The following is a 27,569-nucleotide window of genomic DNA, read 5'->3' as shown; positions in this document are numbered from 1 at the left end:
CCCTCTCTCTCTCCCCTGTCGCTAATCATTGAGGCACTCATCCACCACCACCCCCCTCCACCCCCCCGCCCCCCTCCCCAGCAGCACACCTGCAAGTGCTCACTTGCTTTCCCCTCAATGCTAACAAGGAAACTGCATGGAACTTGCTGGAATGCTCTGCCAAACTGCCTGCAGCTGATCTGCCCTAACGAGGGGCAGCTCCATAAAAAACTCAAGAATGGACAGGCAGGCAGGTAGTGCAGGGAGAAAATGAGCTCACCGATTTTCTGAGGATGACTTGGGAAGGCTGCTGGATGCAGCAGAGGTGAGGCGGGACACCCTCTTCCTCCCAGGAGGACGCAGACCCAGGGGGGCTGATGGCCATGCGGCCTGGGAGGCAGTCGCCGCCTCGGTCAGTGCCAGGGCAGTGGCCCCCCGAACCGCGAGGCAGTGCCGGAAAAAAATCAATGACCTCATCTGTGCAGCAACGGTGAGTGCTGAACCCCATTTAGCATATTCCCCCATATCTTCCCCAGATCCTCCCATTCCCAGCACCCTGCATGCTTCCAGCTCCTGACCCCCAAGCATCTCCTCCCTATCCCCCAATGAGCCCCACTGTGTTTGCCCTCTAAGGGTCACCACCTGATTCTCTGCATAGTCATGCCACCATTTATTTCATGGCTCCTTCTGTCTCCACAGGAGAAGACTGAGCACAATATCCATGGGAGGGCGAAGACAGCGGATGGAGAGCCAGACCTCCAGGTCCTCACCCCATTCGAGGAGTGGGCGCTGGAGCTCCCCAGAGAAGGGGAGATGCGGGCTGTCAGCGACAGCATGGTCGGTCTGCCGTCCAGACGTGAGCACTTGTCATTCCTACACTCACTTTGAGGCAACTTCTTGGGGGCACAAGTTTCAGGTGCAAGGGACAAGGTGTAAAGAAGATGTACGAGGCATGTTTATTTGCATAGAGAGGATAGTGGGTGCCTGGAACTCACTGTCGGGGGAGGTCGTGGATGCGGAAACGATAGGGCCATTTAAGGGGCATCTCTACAGCTATCTAAATGGGATGGGAATAGAGGCATATGGCCCCCGGTAGGGCAGGGGCAAACAAATCAGATGGGCAGCCTTGTCGCTACAGGGTTGGAGGGCCCAAGGGCCTGTTCCTGTGATGTAATTTTCTGGGTTCTTTGTTCTATGTTCAAGGGAGACATGTGATTCATGTGTTTGGCATCCCGGATTCCTCTCCCTCCCTTGCATTTAACCTTGTGTCCTGTGTTTCAGGGACAGATCCTGACGTCCTGGGGCCTTCTGGACCGCAGGCCCCGGCTACAGCTCCCACCCATCCTGAGAACGATAGCTCAGATGAGTCCTCGGAGGATATGGGTGAAGGGACCTCCGAGGGTGGCACTGTTTATCTGTCAGCTTGTACCTCACAACTCACCATCGCAGAAACTGACACGTCGGTGGCTCCAGTTAGTGTTGAGGCTTCTGGGTCACAATCTGGTGAGCACGACACATCTGCTGATGTACATCAGATGGAGGAGGGAACGTCCGAGGCCTCTTGCATGCGGGGGCCGGCCGGAGGCAGGGACTCGGCTGGCCCCAGGCTACATGCTGGGCCTCTGAGATCATTTCTCCTTCAGCTGCTGGAGATGCAGCAACAGAATCAGGGAATGCAGGAGGGGCTAACAGCCACACTGGACCAACTGCGAGGCTGCTGGGAGGAGTCCCAAAGTTTTCAGACAGACCAGCTATTGCCTGCCTTGCGCGCTTCCCAGGCCAACACTGCAAGGGTGGTGTCTGCAGTGGAAAGCCTGGAGCAGGGGATCCTCACCATGGGTGGCAGGCTCCAAGCAATGGCCGAGTCACAGCAGGCCACAGCGGATGGGCTTGAGCAGGCTTCTCGAGATTCTGCGGCCCATGGCTGAGAGGCTCGAGAGCTTGCAGGAGACCCAGCGGGACAGCACTGAGACACAGCAGGCAATGGCAGCAACCCTTGAGAAGATGGCCCAGTCTCAGAGGGCCACGGCTGAGGGCTTGCAGAGCATGGCCCAGTCTCAGAGGGCCACGGCTGAGGGCCTGCAGAGTGTGGGCCAGTCCCAGAGGGCACTTGCTACGGCTATTGAGATATGGCCCACGACTCAAGTGGCCATCACAGAGGGGCGACCACTATGGGTAGGACGCAGGTGGTCCTCCAGGACTGGCAGTGCCAGGTGACATCGGAGCTTCTGGACCTCACTACAGAAGCTCTAGTGTCCCATGGAGTGACCCAGGGGCCAAAAGGGACCCCAAGGGAGGAGGAAGGGCTGGTGTGACAATGGGGGGGGGAAGGAATGGAACCCACGAGCACCATCCCCTAGCGACTGAACCGCCTGGTTATCAGAGCCTCCCTTGCTGCCCTCGCATGCCTCAGCTGAGATGTCAGCCCTCCACCGCCTGGCTGGTGTTCCAAAGTATTCTCATCCTCCTCTTCCTCCTCTTCTTCCTCCTCCTCCTGATGGTCATCCTCCCCAGTGACGGCAGGCTGGTCATCCTCCACGTCCTCTTCCTCCTCCAAGAGGTCACCTCGCTGCAGAGCCAGATTGTGCAAGGCACAGCACACCACCACTATGCGGGAGGAGATAGGGGGCTGCACTGGAGGGCCCCTCCAAATTGGTCCAAGCACCGGAATCGCATCTTGAGCAGCCCAATGCAGCTCTCCACTGTCGTGCGGGTGGCTACATGGGCCTCATTATAGCGGGTCTCCGTCTCAGTCACAGGCCTCTGCACAGGCATCATCAGCCACGTCTGAAGTGGGTAACCCATATCACCTAGGAGCCACGCCCGCAGCCTGGGCTCCTCCTCGAATGCTTCCGGGATGTCCGGGCTCCTTACAATGAAGCTGTCATGCACTCTGCCTGGATGTCTGGCGCAGAAATGCATGATGGTCATATTGTGGTCGCACACGATTTGTACATTCAGGGAGTGGAACCCCTTCCTATTAACAAATCATCGTGGATTCTGTAGGGGGTTCTGAGAGCGACATGGGTGCAGTCGACCGCCCCCTGTACATTCGGCATCCCCGCAATTGCAGCAAACCCTGCAGCCTGGGTTTCCTGATGAGCCTGATCCAGGTTGAATTTGATGAACTGCCCAGCCCGGGCATACAGGGCTTCAGTGACCTGCCTCAGGTGTGCACTGAAGACCGGGAGATGCCACAGACATCTCTGCTCGGGCTCTGGAAGGAGCCAGTCACATAGAAGTTCAGAGCAGTCGTCAATCTGACAGCCACCGAGAGTGGGTGCCCCTCCCTGCCCCTAGGCACCAGGTCCTGCAACAGATTGCATAGGTGTCGCACGGTATCCTTTTGGAGTCGGAGACGTCGGCGGCACAGTGTCCGACATCTCCTCGAAGGACACTCGTGCACGGAGCTGCCGGGGTCTCTGCTCCCTCCTTCTCCTATGCCCCCACTCTGGGTGAATGGCGGCCACCTCCTGCCTCTAGTGGTCGTCTCCCTCCGGTCCTGCAAGTGGTAAGACCCGGGCCTCCTGGGCCTGCAATTCTTCCTCCAGTTCCTCCTCCTCAGCTCCAACAGCAACCAAAAGAACAGCAAGATCAATTGGTTGCATTGCAAAAGCCACCTCATCACTCTGAAAGGGGGTTGGGGGGGCGGGGGGAGGTGGAGATGAACAAATGTGGAAGTCATGCAACGCTGCTTGCCCCTAGCACATCGACAATCATAGCCCCCGAATGCCCCCCAATCCCCCCAGCCACATGCTCCATTAAATCACAGCCCGCCTATGCCCCCCAATACCCCCAGCCACATGCTCCGTTAAATCACAGCCCCCCCATGCCCACCAATCCCCCCAGCCACATGCTCCCCACAATCACAGCCCCCCCATGCCCCCCAGCCACATGCTCCCCACAATCACAGTTCCTGGTAAAGTTGAGAGGTTGCAGCAGTGCTATCTGCAAGGGCTTTGTGCACATACTTCAGCCTGAAGTGAGCTAAGTGTGTTAGGATCCAGCAGCACTGCAAGACCCAAGGTCAGTGCTAAGACCCGGGTCCATGCTGCAAGGCAAACATCGGAGACCGTGCAGAGCAACAGCCCCCCACCCCCCACACACTCGCAGAACCGCCACCGACCCGAGACAGAAAATGGTTGCAACAACAGGACACCCGTGAGTAGCGGACAGTCGTTGGACGCCATGCACTTACCTCCTCGCCAACCCTCACTGATGAAGCGCCCGATTCAGACTTTTATTTAGCATGTCCATTTCGGCGCGATTCCGGATTGGCGAATGCAGTGGTAAAGGGGAAAATGCTGATAAAGTTGGGCGGGCAGTTCATTAATTCAACTGAAATGCATGCAAATGCATTTAAATCGTCGTTGCGCCCGTTTCGGGCACGAATCAGATCGCGGCCATTCTCGGGTCTCGGTAAAGTGGCCATCTGCGCAGACGCGGGCGCGGATCGCGTTAATGGCCTCACACCAGACTTTACCACGTTTTCACGCCCGAAAACAGGCACGATGCAATGGTAAAATCAGGTCCTAAGAGGCAATTTAGCAAGGTCAATCTACTTAACCTGCACATCTTTGGACTGTGGGAGGAAACCGAAGCACTCGGAGGAAACCCACATAGACACAGGGATAATGTACAAACTATATACGAACAGTCACCCAAGGCCAGAAATGAATTCGGGTCCCTGGCACTGTGAAGCAGCAGTGCTAACCACTGTGTCACCGCACCAGAGACCCAGGTTCAAAAGTAGTGAATATACCTCTTCTAATCAAGAAAGGAGGGAGACAAAGAACAGGAAACTAATTTAGCCGAACACCTGTTTTAGGGAAAATGCTAGAAGCCATTATTAAGGAGGTTATAGTAGGGCACTTAGCTAATTTTAATGTAATCAGGCAGGATCAACATGGTTCCAAGAAAGGAAACTCAGGCTTGAATAATTTATTTGAGGTCTTTAAAGAAGTAAGAAGCAACATGGATGAAGGGCCACCTGTTGATGTTGCATACTTGGATTTCCAAAAGGTATTTGATAAGGAGTCCCATCAAAGATTATTGCACAAAATAGGAGCTCATGGAGTAGGGGTTAACATACTACCCTGGATAAAGAATTGGTTAGCTAACAGGAAGCAGAAAGTAGGGATAAATGAGTTATTTTCGCGTGGGATGCTGTATCTAGTGGAATGTCACATGGATCAGAGCTGGGCCTTCAGGTGGCAAGTTGGAACAAATGGAATGTCATACGGATTAGTGCTGGGACCTCAACTATTTATAATTTATATCAATGACTTGGGTGAAGGGATCAAAAACATGGTTGCTAAATTGCTAACACAAAGATAGGTTGGAGTAAGTTGTGAAGAGGATCGCCTACATTCCTTTACAGATTCAAGTGAGTGGGCAAAAATTTGTCAGATGGAGCATAGTGAGGGAAAATGTGAACTTGCTCACTTTGGCAGGAAGAACAGTAAAGCAGTATACGATTTAAATAGAGAATCCCTACAGTTCAGAGGAATCTGGATGTTCTGGTGCATCACGAAAAGTCTATATGTAGGTGCCACAAGTGATTAGGAAAGCAAACACATTGGGATGTTGTTTTTTTTTATTCAATCGTGGGATATGGACGTTGCTGACAGGCCAGCGTCTATTGCCCATCGCTAGTTGCCCTTGAGAAGGTGATGATGAGCTGTCTTCTTGAAATGCTGCGACCCATAATGCCATTTGGGAGGGAATTTCAGGATTTTGACCTAGCGGCTGCGAAGGGTCAGCGGTGTATTTCCAAATCAGGATGATGAGTGATTTGGGGGGGGGAGTTTGGAAGTGGTGGTGTACCCATATATCTGTTGCTCTAGTCCTGCTAGATGGTAGTGGTCATGGATTTGGAAGATGCTATCTAAGGATCTTTGGTGAATTTCTTCAGTGCGTCTTGTAGATAGTACACATTGAGCATCGGTGGTTGAAAGGTGGATATTTGTGGATGCGGTACCAATCAAGCGGGCTGCTTTGTCCTGGATGGTGTCAAGTTTCTTGAGTCTTATTGGAGCTGCACCCATCCAGGCAAGTGAGGGGTATTCTATCACATTCTTGACTTGTGCCTTGTAGATGGTGGACAGGCTTTGGGAAGTCAGGAGGTGAGTTACTTGCTTCAGTATTCCTAGCCTCTGACCTGCTCTTGTAGCAACCGTGTTTATGCGGTGAGTCCAGTTGTGTTTCTGGGCAATGGTAACCCATTGCAAGCAGAATGTAATATAAAGTAGCGTTGTTTCACTACAGTTGTACAGGGCATTGATGAAACCATATCTGGAGTGCTGTGTGCAATTTTGGTTTCCTTAATTAAGAAAGGATAGAATGGCATCAAAAGCAGTTCAGAGAAGGTTCGCTGAACTGATTCCTGGGTTGAAGAGGCTATCTTATGAGGAAATATTAGACAGGTTTGGTGTATATCCTTTGGAGTTTAGAAGAATAAGAAGTAATCTTATTAAACCATAAGATTCTGAGGGGACATGACGGGGTGGATAATGAGAGTATCGTGGGAGAGACTACGAGCAGGATTTTCCAACTGAGCTTGCCCCAAAGCTGGAAAATTCCGCCTGAGGTCAATGGACCTGTGGATGCCGCCCACGCAGCCTCCCCCCCCCCCCCCCTACGATTCCCATGACAGGTGGGACGGGGAAATTCCCCCCTAATTTTGGGCGGCATGGTGACAGTGATTAGCACTGCTGCCTCACAGCTCCAGGGACCTGGGTTCGATTCCCAGCTTGGGTTACTGTATGTGTGGAGTTTGCACATTCCCCCCGTGTCTGCGTGAGTTTCCTCCGGGTGCTTCAGTTTCCTCCCACAGTCCAAAGATGTGCGGGTTAGGTTGAATGGTCACACTAAATTGTCCCTTCATGTCCCGGGATGTATAGATTACAGGGATTAGCGGGGTAAATGTATGGAGTTGTGCGGGTAGGGCTTGGGGTGGGATTGTTGTCGGTGTGGACGTGATGGTCCGAATGGCCTCCTTCTGCACTGTCGGGTCTATGATTCTATGATAAGGGGATACAGTTTACAAATGAGGTAAGAATTTCTTTCTCTCAGAGTCTGTGAAATTCGTCTGTGGAATTCTCTTTCCCAGATAACAATGGAGGCAGGGTCATTGAATATTCTTTAACATTAAGTCAGACAGATTCTTGAGTCGAGGCCACAAGCAGATCAACAAGATCTTATCAAAAAGCAGAGCAGGCTCAAGGGGCCGAATGCCTAATCATGCTCCTAATTTCTATGCTCGTATGAGTTACAAGGTACAAAATCTCTCGGAGGTTTAGCAACGATAGGAATTTCAAGGTGATTTTGCACACACGTCTTTGGACTCAATTATCAAATGAAAAAGAAACAAAGGCAGTTAATGAAATCTAAATCTTTTTTGGCTACTGCTCTGAGGTCAGTATTTATATAAAAAATGTCTTCGGCTTAGGTCTGGAGCAACTCTCGCGAACTGACACTTATCACACTGATGGAGCTCTATGGACAGAGGTCAGCAATGAAAAATTGACTCAAATCACAAACCACAGCAATATTTGTGAGAACAAACCTACTATCAGAATGAATGCCTTTGGTTTGACAATAAACATAGAATCCTCTTTCCAATTTCCATTTTAAACTACAACAGAGCTCAGTGTGTTGGTTTCATGTACGCATTACACTCCAGCTTTGTATGAAGTTTGTGTTTGAAAAAATATAACTTGTTAAAAAATTAAACTTACTTTCAAAAAAAGAGTTCTCTATTTCGTCCCAGTAAAATATATGGCTTTTTACATTGCTGGTTAAGAACAGCATTTCTTTACCTTTTGCCCAGCTTCTGTGTTTCCATCAATGTTTTCCTGTATAAGATGTAGAGCTGAAATCAAAAGATCAAGAAAATATCAAAACAAATACTTTGAAAGAATAAAGATAATATTGTAAAGCCACATCCACCAATGTAACACTTACGTTCAACTAATATCGAATTCCATGCTTCTGCTAAGCTTTTAGCTAAAGTTCTTTTCCCAACACACTGCAAAAAAGGATAAAAATTATTTATAGTTCTAGGATTTACTGACTTCTGAATATTAAAGCTATTCTACACTACAAGAGATACTGGATCTACAAAAATCTTTGATAATGTGCAACTTGAATAACCTTGGAACAAAGGTGACTTCAGGTATAAAATTCATTTAATTATATACATAGCTACAATATTTGATTACAATACCATTCCAAATTACAAATAATATTACTAATATTATTGCCATAGTTCTATAAATCTGCAGCATTTCCACCACATGGATTCAACGGTGAATTTACTATTTTCTCTAATAGACTTCCATTTTAAAGTGTTATTCAATATTATTTTAATAGAATTATAATTGCTTACTGGTTTCCCCACAATTAGGAAACATGTTGGTTTTGACAGCAAAACCCTTCTCTCGACTTCATCTTCATCAAGCGAATCTGTGAAGATCAGCTGTTCCTTCTTATGTTTTGATGCTTCCAGATTGTCAGCAATCTAGTGTTAGAAACAATGGATCAATGGGTTATGGACAAAACATTAAATATTAAAATAATTTGCATGCATCTTCGCTTTCCTTTTTTTAAAAAACTTATAACATGCCATTTTCCTTCTTAGAAATTGTGTTTTTGTCTTCAAAACCTGAATTATAAGCAACCTTGTGTCTCATATGACATAGAAGACAAAAGGGGTTTGAAGTGGAAGCTGGCAACCCACAAGCAGCCCACTCTGTAAGAGAGAAATTAGTCAACCTGACCACCTATTATCAATCAACAATTTCTCAATCTTTAGAGCAACAACTCTAGTCACCATCAGACTCTTTAAAGCTGTGCAACATGCCAGGTAGCGCAAGTAGAAACAAGGATTCCTCCAACTCAACACTAAAGGACTATCCTGGTGAAATATCTCATAAACATCATGAAGGCATGAGGCATGAGGAATGCCACTTGTCACAGCCCTCCATTCAGAAGTGCACCCTTCCATTGCTACCCTCTGTCTTCTTTGACCAAGCCAGTTTTGTAACCACCTTGCCAGCTCACCTTCTGCACCAGTCTGCCATGAGAGACCTTGTCAAAGGCGTTACTGAAGTCCATGTAGACAACATCCACTGCCCTACCCTCATCAATCATCTTTGTCACTTCCTCGAAAAACTCAATCAAGTTCGTGAGACACAACCTCCCCTTCACAAAACCATGTTGCCTCTCACTCATACGTCCACTTATTTCCAAGTGGGAATAAATCCTGTCTCGAAGAATCCTCTACCACTGATGTAAGGCTCACCAGCCTATAATTACCTGGATTATTCTTGCTACCCTTCTTAAACAAAGGAACAACATTGGCTATTCTCCAATCCTCTGGACCTCCCCTGTAGCCAGTGAGGATACAAATATTTCTCTCAAGGCCCGAGCAATTTCCTCCCTTGCCTCTCTCAGTATTCTGGGGTATATCCCATCAGGCCCTGGGGACTTGTCTACCTTAATGTCTCTCAAGAACCCCAATACCTCCTCCTTTTTGATCTCAACATGACTCAAACTATCTACATACTCTTTCCCAGACCTATCATCCACCAAGTCCTTCTCTTTGGTGAATACTGACGCAAAGAACGCAAATTCTATGTTTCTATGACACTCTGTCACTATTTTAGACAGAAGTGCGATTCTCACTAGTTAGGAGGGGAGTATTTTGATTTGATTTGATTATTATTGTCACATGTATTCGAATACAGTGAAAAGTATTGTTTCTTGTGCACTATACAGACAGAAACATACCGTTCATAGAGTACGTAGGGGAGAAGGAAAGGAGAGGGTGCAGAATATAGTGTTACAGCCATAGCTGGGATGCAGCGAAAGATCAACTTAATATATGGTAGGTCCATTCAAAAGTCTGATGGCAGCACAGAAGAAGCTATTCTTGAATTGGTACCTGATCTCAGACTTTTGTATCTTTCTCTCGATGGAAGAAGATGGAAGAGTGTATGTCCAGCGTGCATAGGATCCTTGATTAAGCTGGCTACTTTCCCAGACAGTGGGAAGTGTAGTTGGAATTAGAGGCTAGTTTGCTGATGGACTGGGCCACGTTCACAATCCTTTGTAGTTTTTTGCGATCTTGGCAAGAGAAGGAGCCATACCAAGCTGTGATACATCCAGAAAGGATGCTTTCTAAAGTACATTTATAAAAATTGATGAAAGTTATAGCGGACTTGAATTTCCTTGGCCTCCTGAGAAAGTAGAGGTGTTGGTGGGCTTAACTATAACGCCACCGTGGAGGGACCAGGACAAGATTTTTGGTGATGGGGGACCTAGAAACTAGACCATTTCCCATTGATGTAAACAGGGACATGTCCTCCACTACACTTCCTGAAGTCAATGACTATCTCCTTTGTTTCACTGATATTGAGGGAGAGATTATTGTCATCGCACCATTTCACCAGATTCTCTATCTCTTTCCTGCACTCCGTCTCATCATTGTCCGATCACCCCCCCCTGCAGAGCTCCCCCCTTGCTTCCCTCCCTTCCAGAGCCCCCTCCACCCACTGCAATGCTGCTCCCTTGCCTCCCCCATGTTGCAGAGCTCACCCCTGCAGAGCTCTCCCTTTGCCACCCATTCCACTATTGCATAGCTCCTTCCCCTCCTGCAAAGCTCCCCCCCTGCAGTGCACTCTCCCTTTGCTTCCCCCACCATCATAGCCCCACCCCCACTCAGGCTCAATACCCACTCAGGCCCCACTCCCTTGGCACAGCTCCCAGCACAGTTATGGTGCCCAGCAGGCATTGCCAGAGTTCCTGGGTGGGCAGTGCCAAGGTGCCCAGTCAGCACTGTCAGGCTGGACTCTGCCCCATGGGCAAGGTCCGCCATGCCCCAGACCACCTAGGGACTTCAATGGCCTCAGTTCCCCCTAGCGAGGCCATCACGTCTGGTTTCCACTGGTGAAGACCAACTGTGATTCTCGCCAGTGTGAGGTCCAACTGCCGAGGAGTAAGTACGAGAGAGCCCAGAGTCTCTCGCACCGACTCTCCGAAAGAACACCTTACTCATCCATCCTCCCCAATCCTATCCCTGTAACCCCATGCATTTGCCATGGCTAATCCACCTTACCTATACATCTTGGGACAATAAGGGGAAATTTAGCATGGCCAATCAGCCTAACCTGCACATCTGTGGACTGTGGGAGGAAACCAGAGCACCCAGAGAAAACCCATGCAGACACGGGGAAAATGTGCAAAGTCCACATAGTCACACAATGCCAGAATTGAACCTGGGTTCCTGGCACTGTAAGGCAGCAGTGTTAACCACTGTGCCACCATGCCGCCTGTCCCTGGAATTATCCTTGTGAATCTGCCCTGTACTCTCTCCAAAGCTTTTGCATCCTTCCTCAAATATGGCACCAGAACTGAACGCAATATTCCAGATGATTTTTTAAAAATTCATTTATGGCTGGGTCAGCATTTATTGCTCACCCCTAATTGTCCTTGAATTGAGTGGCATTTCAAAAGATATTTTTAAGGGTCAACCACATTACTGTGGATTTGGAATCGCATGTGGGCGAGACCAGGTAAAGCCAGCAGATTATCTTCCCTAAAGGACATTAGTGAACCAGATGGGATTTTACGACAATTGTCTCTTAGTCATCATTAGACTTTTAATTTGAGATTTGTATTGAATTCAAATTTCACCATCTTCGCATTAGCCTGCATCCCTGGGTTACTAGACCAGTAGCAATATCACTGTGCCACTGCCTCTCCTGAGGCCTATCACGAGTGAGCGTGATTCTCTGGCCTCCTTGCCATGTGTTTCTCACAGCAGGAGGTGGCACGTTGTTTGCCGGTTGGGGACTCTTGGGGGGATTTCCCATTGATTCAACTTCACGCCACCGGAAAACCCATGGTGGGGTTGCGCCATCAGAGGGGCTGGAGGTTCCTGTCAATGTTAAATCTGATGTGGAGATGCCGGCGTTGGACTGGGGTGAACACAGTAAGAAGTCTCACAACACCAGGTTAAAGTCCAACAGGTTTATTTGGTAGCAAATACCATAAGCTTTCGGAGCGCTGCTCCTTCGTCAGATGGAGTGGAAAAGGCCAGTGTCTTATGCAAATTCAACATGACCTTCTTACTCTTGTACTCAATGCTTCTATTATTAAAGCCTTAGATACTGTATGCTTTACTAACTGATCTCTCAACTTATTCTGTCACCCTCAATGACTTATGGGCATGTACACCCAGATTTAGTTGTTCCTGCATCTCCTTAAGAGTGGTTTACTTTTGTTTTATACTATCCTGCTAAAATGAATCACCTCCCACTTCTCTGCATTGAACTTCATCTGTCACTTGTCTTCCCAATCTATCAATCTGTCTATGTGTTTTGAAGTTCAAGACTATCCTCATCACAGTTTACAGTGCTTCCAATCTTCATATTGGTGCGATCCTAGCTGATAATACTAGTGGAAATATCAGATCTCAGGATGGAACCTGACTTGATTATTCCTAACTTTTATTTGTTGTTTTGATACGTGTATGAACAGAGTCACAGGACAGCCAATTAAATTGTAACAAAAGAATACAACGTTTAGTAAACAAGAAAAGATTAACTTCAATACATTACTCTTTCGCTTCCATCTGTACTTTTACAGGTGTACATTGATTTGTAGAACATAGAACATTACAGCGCAGTACAGGCCCTTCAGCCCTCGATGTTGCGCCGACCAGTGAAACCAATCTAAAGCCCATCTAACCTACACTATTCCAATATCATCCATATGTTTATCCAGTGACCATTTAAATGCCCTTAATGTTGGCGAGTCCACTACTGCTGCACGCAGGGCATTCCACGCCCTTACTACTCTCTGAGTGAAGAACCTACCTCTGACATCTGTCCTATATCTATCACCCCTCAATTTAAAGCTATGTCCCCTCGTGCTAGCTATCACCATCCAAGGAAAAAGGCTCTCACTATCCACCCTATCTAATCCTCTGATCATCTTGTATGCCTCTATTAAGTCACCTCTTAACCCTCTTCTCTCTAACGAAAACAACCTCAAGTCCCTCAGCCTTTCCTCATAAGACCTTCCCACCATACCAGGCAACATCCTAGTAAATCTCCTCTGCACCCTTTCCAATGCATCCACATCCTTCCTATAATGCGGTGACCAGAACTGTACGCAATACTCCAAGTGCGGCCGCACCAGAGTTTTGTACAGCTGCAACACGACCTTCTGGCTCCGAAACTCAATCCCTCTACCAATAAAAGCTAACACTCCGTACGCCTTCTTAACAACCCTATCAACCTGGGTGCCAACTTTCAGGGATCTATGCACATGGACACCGCGATCTCTCTGTTCATCCACACTACCAAGTATCTTACCATTAGCCCAGTACTCTGTAATCCTGTTACTCCTTCCAAAGTGAATCACCTCGCACTTTTCCGCATTGAACTCCATTTGCCACCTCTCAGCCCAGCACTGCAGCTTATCTATGTCCCTCTGTAACCTGCAACAACCTTCCGCACTGTCCACAACTCCACCGACTTTAGTGTCATCCGCAAATTTACTAACCTTCTACGCCCTCATCCAAGTCATTTATAAAAATGACAAACAGCAGTGGCCCCAAAACAGATCCTTGCGGTACACCACTAGTAACTGAACTCCAGGATGAACATTTTGCATCAACCACCACCCTCTGTCTTCTTACAGCTAGCCACTTCCTGATCCAAACCGCCAAATCACCCTCAAACCCATGCCTCCGTATCTTCTGCAATGGCTTACCGTGGGGAACCTTATCAAATGCTTCACTGAAATCCATATACACCACATCAACTGCTTTACCCTCATCCACCTCTTTGGTCACCTTCTCAAAGAACTAAGGATAACATAAGTTACAAAGTTTATCTTAATGTTCTTAGTGAGTGCATAGTCCATATAAACAAATAAGTCTGACATCCCACATGCAAAAACCAAGATACCAGCCAATACAACTTCTATGAATTTCTCATCAATTTCCATCACATTGTGAGCCCACTAGTCTCACTGGAACTCTAACCTTCACACAAGTGTTTCCAAACTTCCTCTCAAACAACACACCTTGGAATCTCCTCTCCAACAATGCTTTCTCTCTGATAACTTCACCAAAGATCCACCTGCAAAAATTCAACCTCTCCTTTCGGTATTTCTGCTATGGATCGCATTCAAGCTTCCACGCCATCGTTCAGGTATCCAGCCTGCCAACAGAACACTATTGTTTCACAGGCTGTATTAAGATATTGCCAACCTTTTGATCACTTTGGATATCTGGCTTCTCACCTAGTCAATTTTAAATCTGGTTCTTGCAGCTGTCTCTTTAACTCAGAGCTCTTGTCTGCTTTTTATTTGAATTCTCCTGAACAGGACCTTGTTCAAATTCCTATTTTTTCCCTTCTAACTTCATAGTCTTCCTGGCACTCTCAATTTTGTCCCTTTCTTTGCTTTCTGGGATTTTTGTTTGTTCTTTTGGGAAATCTGCTTTCTGAAGTTCCCTGTCTTGTATCCAGCTTCTCCTGGCACTAACTTACAGCTAATTCGAAACTTCTTGGTTTCTAGCAACCTGGTTGCTATGCAACATCCTTGTTTTTCTCAACCCTTGCATTTGCTTTAACATTGTAAACCCTCATTACAATGCAGGCAACTGAAACAAACCCCATACAAATAAAGAAGTACAAAATTAAGGTTACTTGAAATTATATCTTATTTCTGATACCCACAAATACAAATATAGATCACATAAAACTACCTCTGTTTCCTGACAGTATCGTCTGCAAATTCTGAAAGCATACCCCTGCATAGGGGCGGCACGGTAGCACAGTGGTTAGCACTGCTGCTTCACAGCTCCAGGGACCTGGGTTCGAATCCCGGCTCAGGTCGCTGTCTGTGTGGAGGTTGAACATTCTCCCTGTGTCTGCATGGGTTTCCTCCGGGTGCTCCGGTTTCCTCCCACAGTCCAAAGATGTGCGGGCTAGGTTGATTGGCCATTCTAAATTGCCCCTTAGTGTCCCGGGATGCATAGGTTAGAGGGGTTAGTGGGTAAATATGTAGGGATATGTGGTTAGGACCTGGGTGGGATTGTGGTTGGTGCAGACTCGATGGGCCGAATGGCCTCTTTCTGCACTGTAGGATTCTATGATTCTACAACAGTCTAGGTTATTAACATATGTCAGGAAGACCAAGGATCCCAACATTGATGCTTAACTCCACTACAAACCTTCCTCCAATCTGAAAAATAACTATTTATCATGACTATGTTTCCTGTCACTCAACCAATTTCTTATCCACGTTCCCTTTCATTCCATGAGCTAGAATTTTGCTCACAAGTCTTTTTATGACCCAGGCCAGAAACTCCATGGTTTTTTAAGAAGATAGCCTAGACCCTAAGTTTTACATTTGAATTTGGCATGGGTGAGCATTAGGTGTTTCACTCCAAGTATATTTTAAGTGACCCACCAGGAAGCTTTTATCAAACAAAATTTATTTAATAACACAATTAAAGTATTATAAAAAGATTTAGCATACCATTTACCAAATACAAGAATCAAACATGATATCGTATTAACCTTAAAAGCTCACTGTCTATGATGTTCCAAGTCAAACAGCACCCCACAAACATACAGCCCTTTCTAGACTTGGCACAAAAAGCAAGTAGGCTCATGTGATGCTGGATTTTTCAGCTTTTAACACCTGTTTTTTTGAATGCTGGATTAAAACTCTGAGGCTTCCCAGTCCTGGAACTTTTTTTAAAAGCCTCTAGAGTGAGAGAGAGACAGAGACACTGCCTGCCCCCACCAGCTTCTAACAGTAACTCACAGACAGCAGAATTTGCAACTCCAGAGAGAGGGGAAAACAAAAGTCACTGATTTCTGTCTCAAGTCCAAACAGCATCTGAGAAAAATGAAACTAAAACTTTGGGCTTTTCTGTGGAAAAAACCGTCCCCAAATATTACCTGATCTGTCAATCATGTTCCATCCAACAATTCCAAAAGGGTGGTAAAACCCCAGGATACTGCATTAGTCCAGATTAAAAATAAAATGATGTCCATTATATTGCTTCAGTAACAGCTGCAGCTGCTAGCAAAGCGTGTTAAGGAACTGGAGAAGGAGCTTGATGACCTCCAATTCGGGAGAATGAGAAGTTTATAGACGGTAGCTTTAGGGAGATAGTTACACCTAAGCAGCAGAGCACAGGAAATTGGGTTACTGTAAGGAGAGGAAATGGCAGTGTGAAAGGACAGGCAGAGCAGGGTTCCCCTGTGGCCATACCCCTCCACAACAGGTATACTGAATTGGATACTGTTGTGGGAGATGCTTTACCTGGGACAAGCTGCGACAGCCGGAACTCTGATGCTGCGTCTGGTTCTACAGCGCAAAAGGGTGGGATGAAGAAGAGGAGAGCAGCAGTGATAGGGGACTCAATGGTCAGAGGTACAGACCGGAGGTTCTGTGGTCGGGACAGAGACTCCCGCATGGTTTGTTGCCTCCCAGGTGCCAAGGTCAGCGATGTCTCTGATCGCGTGCACAGCGTTCTAAAGTGGGAAGGTGATCAGCCAGATGTCGTGGTACACGTCGGTACCAATGACGTGGGAAGAAAGAGTGAGGAGGTCCTAAAGAGTGAGTACAAAGAGCTTGGAAGGAAGTTAAAAAGCAGGACCCCGAGGGTAGTAATCTCAGGATTGCTACCTGAGCCACATGCCAGTGAGGGCAGGAGTAGGATGCTTGGGCGGATAAACACGTGGCTGAGGAACTGGTGCAGGGGGCAGGGATTCCAATTCTTGGATCATTGGGACCTCTTTTGGGGCAGGTGGGACCTGTACAAGAGAGACGGGTTACACCTAAACTACAAGGGGACCAATATACTTGCAGGGAGATTTGCTAGTGTTATTGGGGAGCGTTTAAACTAGATTTGCAGGGGGGTGGGAACCAGAGTGCCAGAGCAGATAGTGGAGCAGGGGTAAAAAGACAGGTTAGTTCAAGCAAAATCACCAATGGAAGGGTAGAGTGTGGTGGAAATAATTTTTTGAGGTGTGTCTATTTCAATGCCAGGAGTATTGTGGGGAAGGCAGATGAGCTGAAGGCGTGGATAGACACATGGAAATATGACATTATAGCCATTAGTGAAACTTGGCTACAGGAGGGGCAGGACTGGCAGCTCAATGTTCCAGGGTTCCAATGTTTCAGGCGGGATAGAGGCAGAGGGATAAAAGGTGGGGGGGTGGCATTGTTGGTCAGGGAAAATGTTACAGCGGTACTCAGGCAGGATAGATTAGGGAGCTTGTCTACAGAGGCCCTATGGGTGGAGCTGAGAAACAGGAAAGGTATGACCACATTAATGGGCTTGTATTATAGACCACCCAATAGTCAGCGAGAATTGGAGGAGCAAATCAGCGGAGAGATAGCTGACAACTGCAAGAAACACAAAGTTGTGATAGTAGGGGATTTTAATTTTCCACATATAGATTGGGACTCGCATACTGTTCAAGGTTTAGACGGGGTAGAGTTTGTAAAATGTGTTCAGGAGAATTTTCTACATCAGTATATAGAGGTGCCAACTAGAGAGGATGCGATATTGGATCTCCTATTGGGAAATGAGTTAGGGCAGGTGATGGATGTGAGTGTGAGGGAACACTTTGGATCCAGTGATCATAATGCCATTAGTTTCAACCTGATCGTGGATAAGGATAGATCTGGTCCTCGGGTTGAAGTTCTGAACTGGAAAAAGGCCAAATTTGATGAAATGAGAAGGGATCTGGGAAGTGTGGATTGGCACAGGCTGTTCTCTGGTAAGGATGTCAATGGAAAGTGGGAGGCCTTCAAAGGAGAAATTTTGAGAGTGCAGAGTTTGTATGTTCCTGTCAGGATTAAAGGCAAAGTAAATAGGAATAAGGAACCTTGGTTCTCGAGGGAGATTGTAACACTGATTAAGAGGAAGAGAGAGTTGTATGAAATGTACAGGCAGCAAGGAACACATCAGATGCTTGAGGAGTATAAAAAGTGCAAGAAGCTACTTAAGAGGGAAATCAAGAGGGCTAAAAGAAGACATGAGGTTGCTTTGGCAGACAGAGTGAAGGAAAATCCAAAGAGCTTCTATAGGTATGTTAGGAGCAAAAGGATAGTGAGGGATAAAATTGGTCCTCTTGAAGACCAGAGTGGTAGACTGTGTACGGAACCAAAAGAGATGGGGGAGATACTAAATGGTTTTTTTGCATCCGTATTTACTGAGGAAACGGGCATGGAGTCTACGGAAATAGGGCAAACTGGTAGGGAGGCCATGGAAGCTTTACAGATTAAAGGGGAGGAGGTGCTCGCTGTCTTGAGGCAAATCAGAGTGGATAAATCCCTAGGACCGGACAGGGTATTCCCACGGACCTTGAGGGAAGCTAGTGTTGAACTTGCAGGGGCCCTGGCAGACATATTTAAAATGTCAGTATTCACGGGGGAGGTGCCGGATGATTGGAGGGTGGCTCATGTTGTTCCGCTGTTTAAAAAAGGTTCCAAAAGAAATCCGGGAAATTATCGGCCAGTAAGTTTGACGTCGGTGGTGGGCAAGTTATTGGAAGGTGTGATACGGGATAGGATCTACAAATATTTGGATAGACAGGGACTTATTAGGGAGAGTCAACATGGCTTTGTGCGTGGCAGGTCATGTTTGACCAATCTATTAGAGTTTTTCGAGGAGGTTACCAGGAAAGTGGATGAAGGGAAGGCGGTGGATGTTGTCTACCTGGATTTCAGCAAGGCCTTTGACAAGGTCCCTCATGGGAGGTTAGTTAGGAAGGTTCAGTCGCTAGGTATACATGGGGAGGTAGTAAATTGGATAAGACACTGGCTCAATGGAAAAAGCCAAAGAGTGGTTGTGGAGGATTGCTTCTCTGAGTGGAGGCCTGTGACTAGTGGTGTGCCGCAGGGATCGGTGTTGGGTCCATTGTTGTTTGTCATCTATATCAATGATCTGGATGATAATGTGGTCAATTGGATCAGCAAGTTTGCTGATGATACAAAGATTGGAGGTGTAGTGGACAGTGAGGAAGGTTTTCAAAGCTTGCAGAGGGATTTGGACCAACTAGAAAAATGGGCTGAAAAATGGCAAATGGAATTTAACGCAGACAAGTGTGAGATATTGCACTTTGGAAGGACAAATCAAAGTAGAACTTACAGGGTAAATGGTAGGACTCTGAAGAGTGCAGTTGAACAGAGGGATCTGGGAATACAGGTACAGAATTCCCTAAAAGTGATGTCACAGGTGGATAGGGTCGTAAAGAGTGCCTTTGGTACATTGGCCTTTATAAATCGGAGTATCGAGTATAAAAGTTGGAGTGTTATGGTAAGGTTATATAAGGCATTGGTGAGGCCGAATTTGGAGTATTGTGTACAGTTTTGGTCACCTATTTACAGGAAGGATGTAAATAAGGTTGAAAGAGTGCAGAGAAGGTTCACAAGGATGTTGCCGGGACTTGAGAAACTGAGTTACAGAGAGAAATTGAATAGGTTGGGACTTTATTCCCTGGAGTGTAGAAGATTGAGGGGAGATTTGATAGAGGTGTATAAGATTTTGATGGGTATAGATAGAGTGAATGCAAGCAGGCTTTTTCCGCTGAGGCTAGGGGAGAAAAAAACCAGAGGGCATGGGTTAAGGGTGAAAGGAGAAAAGTTTAAAGGGAATATTAGGGGGGGCTTCTTCACGCAGAGAGTGGTGGGAGTGTGGAATGAGCTGCCAGATAAAGTGGTAAATGCAGGGTCACTTTTAACATTTAAGAAAAACTTGGACGGGTTCATGGATGAGAGGGGTGTGGAGGGATATGGTCCAAGTGCAGGTCAGTGGGACTAGGCATAAAATGGTTCGGCACAGACAAGAAGGGCCAAAAGGCCTGTTTCTGAGCTGTAATTTTCTATGGTTCTATGATTCGAGAGGGCACTGGCTGCAGACAAAACAGTGCCAAAATAAAATGCCAGGAGCTGCTTGAAAAAACCTGCAAAGAAACATGATTAAAATACATTTTTTAAAGGCATAGTATTGTCAGTTTGTTGTGTGGCACTGTATGAAATGTCTTATGAAAATTTACTCCACCTGAACAGCATTGTCCTATTCAACCTTCTATGTTACCACCTCAAAGACTTCCAGCAAGTTATTTAAACATGATTTTCCCTCAATGAATCCATGCTGGCTTTCCTTAATTATCTTGCACCTATTTAACTGATTTTATCCCAAACTATAGCTTCCAGAAGTTTCCCTGCCACTTAAATCAAACTGACTGGTCTGTAGTTGCCAGCATAATCCTTGCACCCCTTTTTGAACAAGGGTGCAAAATTCACCAATCTCCAGTCCCATGGCACCATCCTTGCATCTAAGGAAGACAGGAAATTTATCACCCAGTGCCTCTGAAATTTCCACTTTCATCTCACCCAGTACCTTTGGATGTATTTCACCCTATACCTTATCAATTTGAAGTAAAGACAGCCTTTCTAACACCTCCTCCTTTCCATCTGTAAATTCCTCAAATGTATTGGTTACCTCCTTTCTTACCTCAACTTGCGTAGCATCCTCTTCCTTTGTAAAGACAGATGAAAAGCACCTCCACTACTTCTCCTGCCTCCACATGCTAGACTCCTGTTTTATCACTAATCGCAGTAAGAAGTCTCACAACACCAGGTTAAAGTCCAACAGGTTTATTTGGTAGCACAAGCCACAAGCTTGCGGAGCACTGCCCCTTCATCAGGTGAGTGGGAGTTGTGTTCACAAACAGGACATATATAGATACAAACTCAATTTACAAGATAATGGTTGGAATGTGAGTCTTTACAGGTAATCAAGTCTTAAAGATACAGACAATGTGGGCAGTGCTCCGAAAGCTTGTGGCTTGTGCTACCAAATAAACCTATTGGACCTTAACCTGGTGTTGTGAGACTTCTTACTGTGCTTACCCCAGTTCAATGCCGGCATCTCCACATTATTATCACTAATCGGCCCTACTCTTTCTTTTACCACCCTTTTAGTATTTACATGCTTATGAAATACCTTGTAATCCCATTTTATGTTCGCTGCTAGTTTCTTTTCATGCTATCTCCTTGCTTTTACATAGAAACATAGGAACTAGAAGCAGGAGTAGACCATTTGGTCCTTCGAGCCTGCTCTGCCATTCATTTTGATCATGGCTGATCATCGAATTCAATATCCTAATCTCCACTTCCCCCCGTATCCCTTAATCCCTTTGGGCCCCTAGTGCTTTATTTAAATTCTTCTTGAAATCAGATAATGTTTTGGCCTCAACTACATTCGGTTGTAGTGAATTCCACACATTCACCGCCCTCTGGGTTGAAGATATTCTCCTCACCTCAGTTCTAAAAGATTTACCCACTATTCCTCAAACTATGGCCTCTAGTTCTGGACTCCCCCACCATTGGGAACATTCTTTCTGAATCTACCCTGTCTAACCCTGTTAGAATTTTATAAGTTTCTATGTGATCCCCTCTCACTCTTCTACACGCCGGTGAATATAATCCTAACTGACTTATTTTCTCCTCATATGACAGACCTGCCATCTCAGGAATCAACCTGGTAAACCTTTGCTGTACTCCCTGTATAGCAAGGACATCCTTCCTCAGATAAGGACACCAAGATTTTGAGCAGGCTTGAGAAATAGATGCTGAGATATTAGGTGGAATTTTCCTAAAGAATGACTAAGTTCAAAGTGCCAAAAGAGGGAGAAAACGGGAGAGCATGGCGCCGGTTGGCAAGCTGCGAATCGTTATCTTACAGCACTCAGTGCACGAAAAGAGCCCGGATGCAATTCTCGCCAGTGGGGGGTGAGGGAGAATCTCCCAGTAAACTGGAAGACCTCCTACCAACCCTACCCCCCCCCCCCCCCCCCACCACCACCCCCACCATGGAAATCGAACACACCCACACCCCACTCATTGTCAATGGCTCCCTGTGCTGGCTCCCGTTGATCACTCCCTGTGCTGGTCACTTCCCCCCCCTCACCCCTGCCGATCTCTCATTGTGCCCCATCGCCAATCACTGTCCTTGCAGAGCTTCCCCTTCCTTCACCACCAATCACCCATTGTCTACAGAGCTCCCAAAGAGCCAATCGCCATTCCTGCAGAGAACCCCACTCCGATCACCTCCATCTGCAGAATTCCCCTTCCCGCGCCGATCACCACACCTAGAGAGCTCCCCCCTTGCCGGCACCACCCACCATCATTGCCGCACCCCACTCAGGCCCATTCCCTTGCCACTGCTCCTGGCACAGTTATGGCATACAGTGGGCAGTGCCAGCAGGCACTTCCACACGGGCACTTTCCGGCCATGTCCCCGACCACCTGGGGGGCTTCAATGGTCTCCAATATCCCCAGCGATGCCATCTTGTCTCGTCTCTGCTGATGGAGATCAGTTGTGATTTTCACTAGCGTAAAGCTCGACTGGCGGAGAGGTAAGTGTAAGTGAGACAAGACAATACCCTCCGGGGCTTACTAATGACATGTTAATGTGTCATTAATATTTAAATCGGCTTTGCGCACTTACTGGGCACAAAGTCTATTTTGCCGACGAACAGGGCCGGTAAGATTGGGTGAGGTGAGAAATTGGGCACGAACCTGATTTTCTGCCTCTTACGCAATTTTATCACCTCGCCTCGCCAAACGACAGGTGGGACTTGGTTGTATCTTAAGTGTCATTATGGGCGAGAAAACCAGTGTGATTCACACCAGCATGTCCGGCATGAATCCAATCCCAATTTGTGCACACTTAAGTCATTTTTTGGGAGGGGGGGGAGCTTTGCACTGCGTCTGAGAGGGATGGGCCCTAATCATGCCGGCAGACTTGGCTTCACAGAGATTGGGTGCTAGTTTTAATGGCACCAGGACCATCCCAATGAGTTTCTCTTCATAACTCCCCACTTCATGCCTTCCCTCGTGATCCTCTCCCTATTTGCCCCACTTCTTCAAGCCCCACCTCCTTGACACTGCCCTGACACCCTGGCAGTGTTCATCAAGCTGTGCCAGCCTGGCATTACCATCTGACACCTTGGCAGTACTCATCTGGCAGTGCCAACCTGACAATGCCACTTGGCACCCTAACAGTGCTCATTTGGCACCTGGCAGTGTCCATCTGGCCAACTTGGCACTCATGATGTGGAGATGCTGGCGTTGGACTGGGGTAAACACAGTAAGAAGTCTCACAACACCAGGTTAAAGTGCAACAGGTTTATTTGGTAGCAAAAGCCACTAGCTTTCGGAGCGCTGCCCCTTCGTCAGGTGAGTGGGAATTCTGTTCACAAACAGGGCATACATAGACACAAACCTGATTACCTGTAAAGACTCGCATTCCAATCATTATTTTGTAAATTGAGTTTGTGTCTATATATGTCCTGTTTGTGAACAGAACTTCCACTCACCTGACGAAGGGGCAGCGCTCCGAAAGCTAGTGGCTTTTGTTACCAAATAAACCTGTTGGACTTTAACCTGGTGTTGTGAGACTTCTTACAACTTGGCACTGCCAGATGGGCACTGCCCAGCCACGTCACTGACCACCTGGGGGCTTCAATGGTTTCCTGCCTTCACTGGGCGGGAACCAGATTACATCCTGCCTTGGTGGCTGGGAGGATTGTAATGGGATTTCACACAAATGCTGACACGCTGGACCTCTCACCCATGATTCTCTAACCCTGCAACACTCCAACACGATCCAGGTGGATGTGACAAGAAAATGGAGGCCATTGTTTCCCTGGTTGAACAGTCTGGAACATGGGTCACAGTCTCAGCATAAAGATTGGCCGTATAGGACTGAGGTGAGAAGGAGTTTATTCACTCAGAAAGTTGTGAATCTTATGAGTTCTCTACCTGAGAGCTGTGGATGTTCAATCATTGACACTATTCAAGGTTGAGATTAATAGAGCTTTCAATTTAAGGAAATCAAAGAGTATGGAGAATGGGTAGGAACATAGAATTGCAGTTGAGGATCACCTAGTTCTTATAAATAGTGGAGCAAGCTCAAGGAACTGTGTGGATTACAATCCCACCGAATCAGTCCTGGACTGACCTTGACTCCAATTTTGATTATTGAAAGTCAGGAGAAGTATAGCAACAAAAACATTGCAGAAGATACAGGACTCTAAATGTGGACTCTAAATGTTAACTGTGTTTCTCTCTGCAATCTCTGCATCTCTGCAGATGCTGCCAGAGCTACTGAGTTTACCCAGCATTTTCATTTTTGATTGCAGATTTCCAGCATCTGCAGTATTTTATTTTTATTTAAGAATACAACCTTGACAAACATCATTTGTAATGGAGAAGTCTCCACTTCCAATGCTTGTAAACACAGTTTTGCCCTCAATTGCATTTTTAAAATAAAAATATGGGGGACAACATTAATCGGAAGTTCACAACTTTTTTAGTATTTAATATAGTTTATGTTCTTCTTTTACTCAATAATAATTTGCAGAATACTTTAAAAATCTTATTCTATATTTCATTCCAACTGACTATTCATAGTTTAATAACCTCGGAACTCCAGGCGCATATTGATGCGCGATAAATCACACGGGAGGCTAGATTGTACCCGGGAAATAAAGGCTTTTATTACCAACAATAACGGAGCCACTATATACAATATACAATCCCAGACTAAAGGGTCACCAGACAGAGCAGTGGCCTTTATACATCTCCAGGAAGGCGGAGCCAACTGGAGTGTACCATAGGACAATATTAACAGGTAGAACAGCCCAACCCTAACCCCAACAGCAACATATCTACAAACCCATAGTGCTGGCCAACCATGGCTCAGCACTCCTGGTGGTAACCAACAATGGTTCACCACATTCACCCCTCCTTTAAAAAACAAAGGCCGGCGGGGCACAAAAAAAAACAGAACAACTGTTCATCTCTCTATAAGTTCAGTCGTTCTGGGGGACCGCACCGTCTCTGCAACCTCCTCAACCCTGGCGATGACGCCGGTTCAGGCAATCGCGGTGACCTTCTCTCCAAGGCGGTATCCAGTAACTCCTCCAGTTCCTCACGGGCTGGTAGACCACGAGGTGGTGACAATCTGCTGGACTCGAGCACGCCTCGAGGTGGTGACAATCTCCTGGACTCAAGCAAGCTGTACACGGGAGTAAGAGGATTAAGTGGTGGTCCAGGAGGAGAGATAAGGGTCGGGGGGTCCCTAACTGGGGGTGTGGGAGCAACTGGGGTTTCCAAGCCCCCTGCAGGCGCCAGATCTCGAATCGAGACCGTGTCCTCTCGCCCGTCAGGATATGCCACATAGGCATATTGAGGGTTTGGCGTGGAGGAGATGGACCTGTTCAACCAAAGGGTCGGACTTGCGGGTCCTAACATGCCGCCGCAGGAGGACAGATCCTGAGTACGTCAACCAAGACGGTAATGAGGTCCCAGAGGAAGACTTCCGAGGGAATGAAAACATTCCCTCATGAGGAGTAGCGTTGGTTGCCGTACACAGGAGTGAGCGGATGGAATGGAGCGCATCAGGGAGTACCTCTTGCCAACGGGAGACTGGAAGACCTTTAGACCTCAACGCCAGTAAGACAGCCTTCCAGACTGTAGCATTCTCTCGTTCAACCTGTCCGTTGCCCCTAGGGTTGTAGCTCGTGGTTCTACTAGAGGCAATCCCATTTGAGAGCAGGTATTGCCTCAAGTCGTCGCTCATGAACGACGAGCCCCTATCGCTGTGGATATAACAGGGGTAACCGAACAGGGTGAAAAGATCCCGTAATGCTTTGATAACCGTGGCAGCGGTCATATCAGAACAGGGAATGACAAAAGGGAATCGTGAGTACTCGTCAATCACATTGTGAGGAAGTACACGTTCCGATCTGTCGAGGGAAGGGGGCCCTTGAAGTCCACACTCAGTCTTTCAAAAGGACGAGTGGCCTTAAAGAGGTGTGCCCTGTCAGGTCGGTAGAAGTGCAGTTTGCATTCCACGCATACCTGGCAGCTTCTGGTTATGGACCTGACATCCTCCACCGAGTAGGGTAGATTCCGGGCCTTTATAAAATGGAAGAGCCGAGTGACCCCCGGATGGCAGAGGTCATTGTAGAGAGCCTGTAATCGATTCTCCTGCACACGAGCACATATTCCACGCGACAGGGCGTCCGAGGGCTCGTTGAGCTTCCCTGGACGGTACATGATATCACAATTGGAGGTGGAGAGTTCGATTCTCCACCTCAAGATTTTATCATTCTTGATCTTACCCCGTAACGTGTTGTTGAACATGAACGCCACGGACCGCTGGTCCGTGAGCAGAGTGAACCGTTTTCCCGCCAAGTAATGGAGCCAATGCCAAACGGCTTCCACAATGGCCTGGGCCTCTTTTTCCACCGCAGAATGCCGAATTTCAGGGTCTTGGAGGGTGCGAGAGAAAAAGGCGACGGGCCTGCCCGCCTGGTTAAGTGTGGCGGCCAGGGCGAAATCAGATGCATCACTCTCCACCTGGAAGAGGATGGACTCATCAATAGCGTGCATCGTGGCTTTCGCGATGTCGGCTTTTATTCCTGCAAAGGCTAAGCGAGCCTCTGTTGATAGGGGAAAGGAGGTAGACTTGATGAGCGGACGGGCTTTGTCCGCGTAATTGGGAACCCACTGTGCATAGAATGAGAAGAAGCCTAAGCATCTTCTCAGTGCTTTGATGCTAGTGGGCAGGGGAAGTTCGAGGAGGGGACGCATACGGTCTGGATCAGGGCCAAGGACCCCGTTTTCCACCACGTATCCGAGGATAGCTAGGCGGTGCTTGCGAAATACACACTTCTCCCTGTTGTAGGTCAGATTCAAGTGAGATGCAGTGCGTAAGAATCTAAGAAGGTTGGCATCGTGGTCCTGCTGGTCATGGCCGCAGATGGTGACGTTATCCAGGTACGGGAAGGTAGCCCGCAGCCCGTTCTGGTCCTCCATTCGGTCCATAGCACGCTGGAAGACCGAGACCCCATTCGTGACACCAAAGGGAACCCTTAAAAAGTGGTACAGACGACCATCCGCCTCAAAGGCCGTGTATTTTCGGTCCTCTGGACGAATGGGGAGCTGGTGGTAAGCAGACTTCAAGTCAATGGTGGAGAACACCCGGTACTGCGCAATCTGATTGACCATGCCAGATATGCGCAGGAGGGGATACGCATCCAGCTGCGTGTATCTGTTAATGGTCTGACTATAGTCTATGACCATCCAGAGTTTGTTCCCATTCTTAACCACCACGACTTGCGCTCTCCATGGGCTAGCGCTAGGTTGGATGATCCCTTCCTTGAGGAACCGCTGAACTTCAGATCGAATGAAGATCCGATCCTCAGCGCTGTAACGCCTGCTCTTTGTTGCGATGGGCTTGCAGCCTGGCACGAGATTCTGGAATAGGGAGGGTGGGGTAATCCTGAGCATCGAGAGACTACATGTGGAGCGCTTTGGGCAATTTAGAGGCTGCAGTGCTCCCACTGAAAGCGGAGGGAGTGGCCCATCGTACTGCAGGGTCACACTCTTCAGGTGGACCATAAAATCTAGTCCTAGGAGTATCGGCGCGCAAAGGTGCGGTAACACAAGGAGCCTGAAGTTCTCGTAAA

The 27,569-nt window shown here is 47.4% G+C and overlaps 1 protein-coding gene across 1 annotated transcript in view; it reads right to left on the bottom strand.

Annotated features, from left to right (window-relative positions):
- Nucleotides 1-27,569, bottom strand: part of ak9 (adenylate kinase 9) — a 370,082-nt gene that overhangs the window by 339,831 nt on the left and 2,682 nt on the right. Inside the window, exons 2-5 of the mRNA XM_078213534.1 lie at nt 22,249-22,434; nt 8,369-8,500; nt 7,945-8,008; nt 7,800-7,852 (exon numbers count right to left, since the gene is read on the bottom strand). Coding sequence (XP_078069660.1) covers nt 7,800-7,852; nt 7,945-8,008; nt 8,369-8,500; nt 22,249-22,434 — 435 coding nt within the window. The remainder of the gene's footprint in view (nt 1-7,799; nt 7,853-7,944; nt 8,009-8,368; nt 8,501-22,248; nt 22,435-27,569) is intronic.

Source organism: Mustelus asterias, chromosome 5, assembly GCF_964213995.1.
Source record: "Mustelus asterias chromosome 5, sMusAst1.hap1.1, whole genome shotgun sequence".
NCBI classification, from domain to species: domain Eukaryota; kingdom Metazoa; phylum Chordata; class Chondrichthyes; order Carcharhiniformes; family Triakidae; genus Mustelus; species Mustelus asterias.
This window is presented reverse-complemented; position numbering and strand designations above follow the sequence as displayed.